This window comes from Lynx rufus, unplaced genomic scaffold (genome assembly GCF_022079265.1).
Source record: "Lynx rufus isolate CCGP_SWC_20201006 ecotype Redwood Valley unplaced genomic scaffold, mLynRuf1.p SCAF_4, whole genome shotgun sequence".
Lineage (NCBI taxonomy): Eukaryota > Metazoa > Chordata > Mammalia > Carnivora > Felidae > Lynx > Lynx rufus.
The window spans coordinates 82,699,891-82,712,078 of NW_025814856.1; the positions used below are offsets into that span (position 1 = coordinate 82,699,891).

The 12,188-nt window shown below is 34.4% G+C and overlaps 1 protein-coding gene across 6 annotated transcripts in view; it reads left to right on the forward strand.

The window, feature by feature from the left end:
* PTPN12 (protein tyrosine phosphatase non-receptor type 12) overlaps positions 1–12,188 on the forward strand; it is a 102,137-nt gene that overhangs the window by 49,783 nt on the left and 40,166 nt on the right. For 4 of the 6 annotated variants that reach the window (XR_006965348.1, XM_047097372.1, XM_047097375.1 and 1 more), the window contains exons 3-7: positions 3,112–3,188; positions 5,934–6,029; positions 7,342–7,380; positions 8,241–8,312; positions 11,835–11,894. Coding sequence is in view for 5 of the 6 variants with exons in the window: in XM_047097372.1 (XP_046953328.1) it covers positions 3,112–3,188; positions 5,934–6,029; positions 7,342–7,380; positions 8,241–8,312; positions 11,835–11,894 (344 nt within the window). In the remaining variant the exon portion in view is untranslated. The remainder of the gene's footprint in view (positions 1–3,111; positions 3,189–5,933; positions 6,030–7,341; positions 7,381–8,240; positions 8,313–11,834; positions 11,895–12,188) is intronic. The other 2 variants (XM_047097376.1, XM_047097377.1) reach the window with 2 other exon arrangements.

The window sequence follows — 12,188 nt, forward strand, 5'->3', positions numbered from 1 at the left end:
ACCAATTTTTCATATACATCAGTAGGAAAACATAGACATAGATAAAAATGTGCAGAGGATATAAACAAGAATTTATGGTAAAAGAAATATAACCAATAACTGTATGAAAATGTACAACCATTTGCATAGTTCAAGAAATACAAGTCTGAGTTTTTTACTTCTTAGAAGTTAACTATTAAAAGGTATAATATCCTGTCACTCTCACATATAGCATCTGAATTGTCTAAGTCTGTATATACCTTTTAGAAGATAAGTTTTTTTCTTCTGTTAGAAACTTACCCTATACCACTTATAGCAGTGAGTTCATTGTGGTAGTATTTCTAATAGGAAAAAATGGCCCAGCAGTAGTATAGCTGGTTAAATAAATAATGAGATATCTATTTATAATGGATTTCATATAACATTGAGCAAGATAGATCTGTATTAGCTCTGGGAAGAGTTCTAGGTTATACAATTAACTGAAAAGTGAGATACAGAACATGTATATGTTATGAACGCACTTGCATAGTTTTTCTAAGTATGTAGTTATATGCATAAAAATTACTTTTGGAAGGAAAAAAGAACCTTAGAAGTGTCTTTGTTGGGAAGGAGAGACCTGGACTTTATGGATGGGGGATAATTTATTTTATACTTTTTTCTTAAATCTCATTTAAAAAAATCAGATACATATTTTATTTAAAAAATAAAATTGCAGCACAAAAACAAACAGATCACTGGAACAGAATACAGAACCTACAAAAGGACCCACAAACGTATGGCCAACTAATCTTTGACAAAGCAGGAAAGAATATCCAATGGAATAAGACAATCTCTTCAGCAAATGGTGCTGGGAAAACTGGACAGCGACATGCAGAAAAATTAACTGGATCACTTTCTTACACCAAATACAAAAATACACTCAAAATGGATGAAAGACCTAAACCTAAGACAGGAAGCTATCAAAATCCTAGAGGAGAGAAAGCAGGCAAAAACCTCTTTGACCTCGGCCACACCATCTTCTTACTCAACATGTCTCTGGAGATCAGGGAAACCAAAATAAAAATGAACTACTGGGACCTCATCACAATAAAGAGCTTCTGCACAGTGAAGGAAACAATTAACAAAACTAAAAGGCAACCAATGGAATGGGAGAAAGTATTTGCAAACAACATATCAGATAAAGGGTTGGTATCCAAAATTTATAAAGAACTTACCAAACTCAACACCCAAAAAACAAACAATCCAGTGAAGAAATGGGCAAAAGACATGAACAGACACTTCTCCGAAGAAGACATCTAGATGGCCAACTGACACATGATAAAATGCTCAACATCCCTCATCATCTGGGAAATTTAAATCAAACCACAGTGAGATACAACCTCACACCCATCAGAATGACTAACATTAACAACTCAGGCAACAACAGATGTTGGCGAGGATGTGGAGAAAGAGGATCTCTTAGGATCTCTTTTGCATTGCTGGTGGGAATGCAAGCTGGTGTAGCCACTCTGGAAAACAGTATGGAGGGTCCTCAAACAATTAAAAATAGAACTACCCTATGACCTAGCAATTGCACTACTAGGTATTTATCCAAGGGATTATAGGTGTGCTGTTTCAAAGGCGCACATGCACCCCAATGTTTATAGCAGCGCTATTAACAATAGCCAAAGTATGAAAGAACCCAAATGTCCATCGATGGATGAATGGATAAAGAAGATGTGGGGTGTGTATGTGTGTGTGTGTGTGTGTGTATACAATGGAGTATGACTCAGTGATCAAAAAGAATGAAATCTTGCCATTTGCAACTATGTGGATAGAACTGGAGGGTATTATGCTAAGTGAAATTAGAGAAGGACAAAAACTATATGACTTCATTCATATGAGGACTTTAAGACAGAACAGATGAACATAAAGGAAGGGAAGCAAAAATAATATAAAAAGGAGGGGGACAAAACAAAAGACTCTTAAATATAGAGAGCAAACAGGGTTGCTGGAAAGATTGTGGGAGGGGGATGGGCTAAATGGGTAAGGGGCTTAAAAAATCTACTCCTGAAATCTTTGTTGCACCGTGTGCTAACTTGTATGTAAATTATGAAAAATAAATAATTTATTAGATAAAAAAATAAAATTGCAGGGGGACCTAGGTAGCTCAGTTGAGCGTCTGACTCTTGATTTCAGCTCAGGTCATGATCCCAGTGTTGTGGGATTGAGCCCCGTGTCTAGCTCGGCAGAGTGTGGAGCCTGCTTTAGATTCTCTCTCTCTCCCTCTGTCCCGATCATAGCGCTCACTCTCTCTCTCTCAAAAATTATAAAAAATAAAATAACAATTTTATAAAAGTAATGAAGTTTACACTTTTGAACTTCATTGTAAACTTTTTTTTACCTTAAGTTGGCATTACTTAATAATATTATTGCCAACTGCATTATTGAACACTTTATTTATTATTTAATTTTTTAAAGATGGTTTTATTTTATTTTTGAGAGAGAGAGGGAAGGGTAGAGAGAGAGGGAGACACAGAATCCAAAGCAGGCTCCAGGCTCTGAGCTGTCAGCACAGAGCCCAATGCTGGGTTTGAACCCACGAACTGTGAGATCATGACCTGAGCTGAAGTCGGATGCTTAACCAACTGAGCCATCCAGGCACCCCTTGAGCACTTTTTATGCATCATCATAATTCATTTATTTATCATAGTTAATTAATTTTTATAATTTCTTGTGAAATATGAAAGCTACATTTCCTAATAAGAATTTTGGCAAATGAGCTTGTACATCACTGGTTCGTGTTCACTACCTCATAATGCTTGTTAAAAACTGCAGAGGCTTCACCCTGGGCTCTTGTCTAGCAAATGTGGGATGATGCCCAGGAGTTTGTATTTTAAAAGAGTTCCTGAGATTATTTTGATTACAGCTTTAAAACACAACTTTACATCATCATATTTTTGTTACTATAGACTTATTTTCTATAAATGTGATGTTAGAAATTACCCTGCTGGTATCTAGAGTCAATTTTCATTAATTGTTTTTTAAAGACAATATTTTGAATTACTTATTTAATCTTACTTGTGGTTTATTAGAAAACACCTGTCTACCAACAGGACATAATTTATGAAATCCTTTTTCTTTTCCTTGTAGTTGATCACAGCCGAGTTAAGTTGACTTTAAAGACTCCTTCTCAAGATTCAGACTATATCAATGCAAATTTTATTAAGGTATGTATTAACTTCAAATGGTGTTTCTCTGCCCTACTTAATGTCTTCCTGCATAATAGTTTTATGAAATTTTTTAAAATTTCCTAAATACCAAGAGCAAAAAAAAAAAAAAAAAGAAAATGAAGAAAAATAAAATCACACTTTTATGTGATTTCCTTTTTTTTTTAATTTTATTTTTTATTTTTTAAAAATTTACATCCAAATTAGTTAGCATATAGTGCAACAATGATTTCAGGAGTAGATTCCTTAGTGCCCCTTACCCATTTAGCCCATCCCCCCTCCCACAACCCCTCCACTAACCCTCAGTTTCTTCTCCATATTTATGAGTCTCTTCTGTTTTGTCCCCCTCCATGTTTTTATATTATTTTTGTTTCCCTTCCCTTATGTTCATTGGTTTTGTCTCTTAAAGTCCTCATACGAGTTGAGTCATATGATTTTTGTTTTCTCTGACTCATTTCACTTAGCGTAATACCCTCCAGTTCCATCCACATAGTCGCAAATGGCAAGATTTCATTCTTTTTGATTGCCGAGTAATACTCCATTGTACGTGTATACACACACCGCATCTTCTTTATCCATTCATCCATCGATGGACATTTGGGCTCTTTCATACTTTGGCATTGTTAATAGCGCTGCTATAAACATTGGGGTGCATGTGTGCCTTTGAAACAGCATACCTATAACCCCTTGGATAAATACCTAGTAGTGTAATTGCTGGGTCGTAGGGTAGTTCTATTTTTAATTGTTTGAGGAACCCCCATACTGTTTTCCAGAGTGGCTGTATCAGCTTGCATTCCCATATGTGATTTCCTTCTAACCTTACTCATAAAGTTAGAGTTTTGCTCAGTTTCATGAAAGTTGAGATGGTTTTCTATTTTGTTTCTTTTTTTACATTTAAAGCTTATAAACAGTTTACTGGTTACTAAATCATCTTCTCCATTGTCCCTTTGACAAAGTTTATGTACACAAATGTACAGAAATGCACATACATGGTTGTTCCCTGTTGTTGAACTATATAGGTTGTTTCCAATTTTTCTTGTTGGTAATATTGCAATGAACATTGTTATTCTTTTGAATCATTTCTTAGGATAAATTATCAGGGCTAGATAGAATTACTGGGTAATACTGATTTAAAATTACAGAATATAAACTTAGATGAAAACCTTTTGGCAACTGTCTCTGTTTCAAGTGGCAATACAAGTGAATATAAGATTAAATACAGTCTTATAAAAATAGAGATGGAGGCAAACCATTAGACTCTTAAATACAGAGAACAAACTGAAGGTTGCTAGTGGAGGATCAGGGTTGGAGGGGATGGACTATATGGGTGATGGGCATTAAGGAGGGCACTTGTTGGGATTAGCACAGGGTGTTAGGTAAGTGATGAACCACTAAATTCTACTCCTGAAATCATTATTACACTATATGTTAACTAACTTGGATTTAAATAAAATTTAAAAAAGATTAAATAGAATCCTTATGTAGAGAACCTTTTTTAGGTACTCTTAGGTGAAAAGTAGTCATGTTCATACATAGCTGTCAATAGACCAGTGCAAACTGCTACTTGAGGTGCTTGGGTCATGATCTCACAGTTTGGTGTGTTCATGAGTTTGAGCCCTGTGTTGGGCTCTGTGCTAACAGGGTGGAGCCTGCTTGGAATTCTCTCTCTGCCCCTCCCCCCCCCAAAATAAATAAACTTTAAAAAAATGCAAAATGCTACTTGATTAAATAAAAGACTACTTTGTTCCATTAGCTGTTCTTTGTTTTTGAATGACAGTATAATAATTACTTATTTTATATTTGGTATTTATAGATATAAAAAATATTTTGTTGATCAAAATATTATGGTGGTACGAGGTATATGGTAATATTAATATTACCTGTGTCAACAATAAACTGTCATGGTTTAAAATAAAAACTTTTTTCCCTCAAAAAAATTAGTTTTATTAAAATTATGGCAAAACCCAAAACTAATCTGTAGGTGGTTTGCTGTTTCAGATGTTGTTATGTTGATACTGTTTTGTAAGGACATTTGTTAAAAGTTCTAGCTTTTCAGGGCCCCTGGCTGGCTCAGTCGGTGGAGCATCTGACTCTTGATCTCAGGGTTGTAAGTTCAACCCCATGTTGAGTGTAGAGGTTACTTAAATATAAAATATTTAAAAACAAAAAAAGTTGTAGTTTTTAATTCCACTTAGTAACACTGATTTATCATGTGATTCAACTATGTGCTGCTTTAGTATTTTAGTCCACTGTTTTATTTGGTATATTCCCAGGTTTGTTGTTAGATATATATATAATAGGCACACAATAAATCTTTTAAATTGAGTAGATAATTGAAGGTATCTATGGACGAATCTGGCTAAGAAGGAACTATTAGGTAGTTTTACTCTTGTTTTTAGAATCAAAGCATGCTTTTTATGTTTCTGTACAGTTAGCTTTATGGACTATGTATTGGGGTATTAGGCACTTTTTGAAGAGACAGGTAAATAATAATTTGTAAATTAGCATAAAGCAGTTTAATTATTAATTCTGTGTGCCAGGTCTAATACATACACAAAAATAGTACTTCACAAAAAGCTGAAATGAATTGAATATATTTTGTCATGCTTTTATGTGCTAAAATTATTTGGAAATACTTCCAGTGAAAAGAGGAGTATTACTAAGAAAATTTAAACATTAAAATTTAGGTAAGGAAATATTTTTGGTAACTATAATAAATATGAAATTTACTTTTAACCATTTTAGGGTGTTTATGGGCCAAAAGCGTATGTGGCAACCCAAGGACCGTTAGCAAATACAGTAATAGATTTTTGGAGGATGATATGGGAGTACAATGTTGTAGTAAGTAATTTACTTTTCATAATCTATTTTGAGAAGTATTACATGTAATGACATAAGATGTTTTACTGAATATGGAATGAGAAGACCTTCTAGCCGTAATGATATGTTACTTATTGCTAATGTTTACTAAAAAGACAGAAACTGAAGTCTAGGATGTCTCATTCAACACTGACAAGTTAGTCAAAATATTTTAAGAAGAGAGTGTGATAATACTTTCTTTTCTAAAGTCAGCAACTAACAAGACAGCTACCAACTAAGATGGATTTATATAGATGGATAGAGGGATAGCTATGTGATAGAACGAATACGGTGAAATGTTAATGGTAGACTATAGATGGTGGCTATACAGTATTTACCGTAAAATTATTTAAACTTCGCTATATGTTTGAAACATTGTCAAATGTTGGGATGGGGAAGCAAATCCAATAACATTTATGTTTAAAGACAGTATTAAATGCATTAAACCTTCAGATAATTTTAGGAAATATATTTAAAATATTTCATGGTGCTTTTTGGTTGGGTAAGTAAATACCCTAAAAGTGATATTTTAATATAATTTCAGGTCAGAGGTAGATCTATAAAAGTCCTAAAATTTAATTCATATATAATGCTAATTGAAGCCAATTTAATTTGTTGCTATATAGTTATCCCTTGTTTGGAAGGTGTGATTTTGGGGCGCCTGGGTGGTTCAGTCGGTTAAGCATCTGACTTTGGCTCAGGTCATGATCTCATGGTTTGTGAGTTCAAGCCTCATGTTGGGCATTGTGCTGACAGCTCAGAGCCTGGAGCCTGCTTCAGATTCTGAGTCTCCTTCTCTCTCTGCCCCTCCCCAACTTGTGCTATCTGTCTCTCCTTCTCTCATAAATAAACAAACTTCAAAAAAAAAAAAATAGAAGGCGTGATTTTGAACATTGCTTTAATGCCTACTTTTAATGTTAAAATTACTTAATTTTGATGGGTGCCTGGGTGGCTCAGTCAGTTAAATGCCCAACCTCAGCTCAAGTTATGATCTCATGCTCCATGGGTTCGAGCCCCACGTTGGGCTCTGTGCTGACGGCTTAGAGCCTGGAGGCTGCTTCAGATTTGTGTCTCCCTCTCTCTCTGCCCCTCCCCTACTCACACTCTGTCTCTCTCTCTCAAAGATAAATAAACATTAAAAAAAAAAATTTAAAAACCTACTTATTTTGACAGGCCAGGTATAATTTTGTTCGGAATAAAACGTAATTCTTGGAATTTGTATTTTATTTAAAAAAGTAAAATTGTGTTTAGCTGATACATTCTTCATCTCATCCCATCCCCCACTTCTTTTTAGATCATTGTAATGGCCTGTCGAGAATTTGAGATGGGAAGGGTATGTATACCTGTTAACACTTAAAATAACTGTGGAGTGTCCGTTTCATCATTTCTAGGGATATATGTTCCTGGTCCTTTATTATATTCTAAGTAGTTAAAGTAGATACTTCTTTTTTGTGTTCTGCTATTGGTTTTATTTGATACAAGGAACATAATAATCTCTAAAAAGGCACATAAACTTTTTTTTTTACAGTTTTACATTTCATTTTATGATACACTTAATAGATACCATATTATTAGTCTTCAGATGTTTAATGGTGTTGTAAGTAGAATATTATTTATGGACTGAAATAGAGACATAATTTAAAACAGGAATAAAATTGAGCAAATGAAAATGAGTTCAATGAAATAATTTTTATTAATTATCATCAGGTTATAGCTTGAATATTCTGATTTCTGTCAGATAATACCACTACATTTTTTTGTTTTTGTTCATACTATCTTCAGAAGAGAACAAAATTCTTAATATGAAGTTTTCAACATTGGTGTTTTTTTATACTGTGTCCAAGTGAAATTAGTTTTAAAACCATTGTGATCCCCTCCAGCATCAATTCCAAAGACTTGAATGTTGGAAGTGCTAATATATTTACAGAGAATAAATATTAAGTAAAACTTAAGTGTGATCTTCTATAATTATGACACATACATCAAACTCAGAAAACAAATTATGTGGTGATTTGAATTTTCCTTATACTAATATGGTACATGAGTTAAAGTAAACTTTTTTCTAATCTGACGTCAGTTTCTGTGTTTTCTGGGAAGGGCAAGAAGCTGAATAATCGGGCACAAAATATTTGTAAAAGTTCAAGAAAAATTCTATCATATGGATTAACTTACTTCTTTTTGTTCGAATAACAGAAAAAATGTGAACGCTATTGGCCTTTGTATGGAGAAGAACCTATAACATTTGCACCATTTAAAATTTCTTGTGTAAGTACCTATTTATATACATATTATTTAATCAGAAATTTGGGATGCTAGACTGAAGAATATAATATGGAATGAACCTAGTTTTACATAAGCCAAGCATTATTTCCACATAAATCTGTACTTAATTATAATAAATGTTAATAATAATGTTTGCTTTTATACAGCTTTAAATTTAACTTTGAAAATGACTTCATAAATGTGTAATTTCCTAGTAACTTATTATGTTAATTTAGTGTTAGTCTTTGTATATAAGTTGATGATAAGTGTTACATATATAAGAGTAAACAGGGGCGCCTGGGTGGCTCAGTCAGTTAAGCATCTGACTTCTTATCAGGTCATGATCTCACGGTTCATGGATTCAAGCCCTTTGTTGGGCTCTGCGCTAATAGCTCAGAGCTTGGAGCCTTTTTTGGATTCTGTCTCCATCTCTGCCCCTCCCCTGCTCTCTTTGTCTCTCTCTCTCTCTCTCAAAAATGAACATTAATAAAAAGAGTAAACAGTAACTTAACTGTCCTTTGAATGATCTATTTTTTTTTTAACTTTTCAGTTCATTTATTTACTTTGAGAGGGAGAGGGTGTGGGAGGGGCAGAGAGAGGGAGAGAGAGAGAAGCCCAAGTAGACTCCACATGGTCAGCACAGAGCCCGATGTAGGGCTTGAACTCACCAACCAGGAGATCATGACCCTAGCCAAAGCTAAGAGTTGGACGCTTAAGTGACTGAGCCACCCAGGACCCCTTGAGTGCTCTATTTGAATACTGGTATAAAGGTGGGGCAACTGGCTGGCTCAGTCAGTGAACCACGTCTTAATCTCAGGCTTGTGAGTTCAAGCCCCATGTTGGGTGTAGAGATTACTTAAAAGTAAGATCTTAAAGAGAAAAAAGAAAAATTGGTGTAAAGTAGTAGTTTCAAACTGAAATGGGAAGGACCCTTGATGACTGAAGTATAGTTTTGTGTGATAATCTTTCATACGTTCGTTATGCTATCCAGAATTGTTATAATTATATACAAAGATGGGTTTGAGAACTGCTATCCTAGAAGGAAAGATTGATCCTATATGGCAGATAATTTATTATGAAACTTAAAACATATACCTAATATGTTAGCTCTGGAAATGAGTTAATGAATTCAAGTTCTAAAACACAGCAGAAATCTAAGTAAATGAATTTAAAGGAAAAAGAATGAAGGGAAACATTTTTTAAAAAGGAAGTAAAATATACGTGAACTTTAGAATAGAACCAACAATTTGCTTTTTGGTTACACCCAATGGCATTTTTCTTAATCACCTGAAAGAAATATGTTGTCTTATTTACTCATACTCAAAGACCATGACTGAACATAGATGAGAATTAAATAACTTCCCTGTATTGGTTAGGGTTTCCCAGAGAAATAGAACCAGTAGGATATGCATATATACAGAGAAAAAGATTTATTATATGGAACTGGCTCACAGGATCATGGAAGCTGGCAAGTCCAAAATCTGTAGGGTGGTCAGCCAGGCTGCAGACTCAGGAGAGTTGTGCTTTAGATCTAGTCTGGAGACCAAGAGAGCTAAAAGGTAGGCAAGGCGGAGACCCAGAAGAGCTGATACTCAGTTCTAGTGTAAAGACAGTCAGTCTGCTGTAGAACTGAAGAGCCATCCTTGCCCATGAAAGTAGGTTAGTGGAGAATTTCACTTGGGCGAGGTTGGTCTTTTTGTTCTGTTCAGGCCCTAACTGGATGGAGGGCCACCCATACATACTATAGAGGGCAGTCTGCTTTACTCAGAGTCCACTGATTTAAATGTTAATCTCACCCAAAGACACCTTTACAGGAACACAAGGAATAATGTTTGACCAAACATCTAGGCGCTCTGTGACCCAGCCACATTGACACATGGAATTAACTGTTACATTCTCCAACTGAGAATTGCTGGTTTGTAACTATGTTTTCCATGGTTAAGTAAAATATAATTTCTGTGATTTTATTTTCACTGGTGAGTTCAAGAAGTCCATGGTTTTATGAATTATTTCTACTTAATGACTTTTAAATTCCATACAAAGTTTATTGCTTTCTAGGTTGCTGTAGAAAGGACTTGAGATGTGTGGACAGTCTGCTTTATAAATACAATGCGATTTTTGTAATGTTAACTATAACACATAATTGAACTGCCTGGATTTAATAAGCAGCCAGTATTCTTAAGTCCTGGTTAGAATTAACTGTGGGTTAAATATAATTTTAAATCCTACTGCATGTCATGCTATTTGGAATGGATAAAAACCAATACATACCACATTATGTATTTCTGTGAGAGAACACCTCCCCTCTCACCAATCTATAAAGTATTCTACAATATTATGCCCCTGAACTGTTCAGGAAATCTATTTTCTGTGCAATGTAGTTGTGTTGAACATTTGTAAGTTTAAATACAATAAGATATCTGTACTAAATGTTACAGTTCAAGTGAAAATGTATAGTGCTTAACATTCAACAGCTAAATGAGTTGAAATTTTTGAAGAGTTGGGGATCAAGAATAGTAAACAACATTTAAAATAATGAGTAGAGGAGGGTCTCAGTTAGTTAAACATCCTTCTCCTGATTTTGGCTCAGGTCATGACCTCACAGTTAGTATGTCTGAGCTCCACATTGGGCTCTGCAGTGTCAGCATGGAGCCTGTTTGGGATTCTCTCTCTTCCTCTCTCTGCCCCTCCCCTGCTCGTGCATGCATTTTTTCTCTCACTCTCTTGCTCTTTCTCAAAAATAAATAAATAAAAATTAAAAGACTTTACTATAATGAGTAAAGAAACATTATAATTTGGAAAACTATGACCTTTTTTGGATGATTTTTCAGAGTGAATGAAATGATAATTTATTCATCTTTTGAATAAGTTTGATTTGATTAGCGATAGCTGGTTTGATTTGTCAATATTGGGATTGATCCATACTGAAGAAGCAAATTTCTTCTTTCAAGATTTCAGATGGAAAGTAATTTGTATGTCTTGTGGTTGTTTCCAGCAACTCAGTACTTGTTATTACTGATGTAAATAAAAATCAAGTTTGTAATTAGAAAGGAAGCTGGTGAAAATAACCATAGTAAGTGACTTGACTTCTTGACAATCAGTTTTTGAGACTGAGAAAAGACAGTATCAGGAGCACTTTTGATTTGGGGATGAGAAAGAGGGTAAAGTGTTGGGTCACGGAGGACTAGCTAGGAGGGACTCGGTTGCATGTCGCTGCATGTAACCACTTAGACCAGACGTGGACACGCTATGCATAGGTCAGTCTAGTCCACTGCCTGTTTTGTAAATAAAGATTTACTAGAATATTGCCTTGCCCATTAATTTACCTGTTTGCCCATCAGAACAGCAAAGTTGAGTAGACAAATCAGTGACTTTTAGAATGGTTGTTTTTGTAATTACTAGATATATCTGGAATTTCAAAGGTTAATTTTATATTGTAGACTTTAAATACGTGGTTTTTGTTTGTTTTGGTGTGTGGATGTTTTGGTTTCAGTGTTCTCACTGACTCACTTTTCCTGTATTTAGGAAGCTGAACAAGCAAGGACAGACTACTTCATTAGGACACTCTTACTTGAATTTCAAAATGTAAGTATTTTCCATTTAGAGACCGTTTCTAAGGAAATTTTTGAAGAGAAGATATATAAATTGCATGCTATCTGGTCTTACATAGTTAACTAAAATAATTAGCAAATTTCCTTATGTAAAATAGTGAAGAAAATCAAAGTGTAATTTTTATTTAGTGTCTTGAGCCTTGAGCTTATCAAATTAAAGTAATATAAATCTTGACTTACTTAAAACAATTTTCCCTAAATTAAATTTATTGTATCTATTTGCCATAAATATTTTTTTCTCTATTACAGTAAGCAGATTATAGCATTC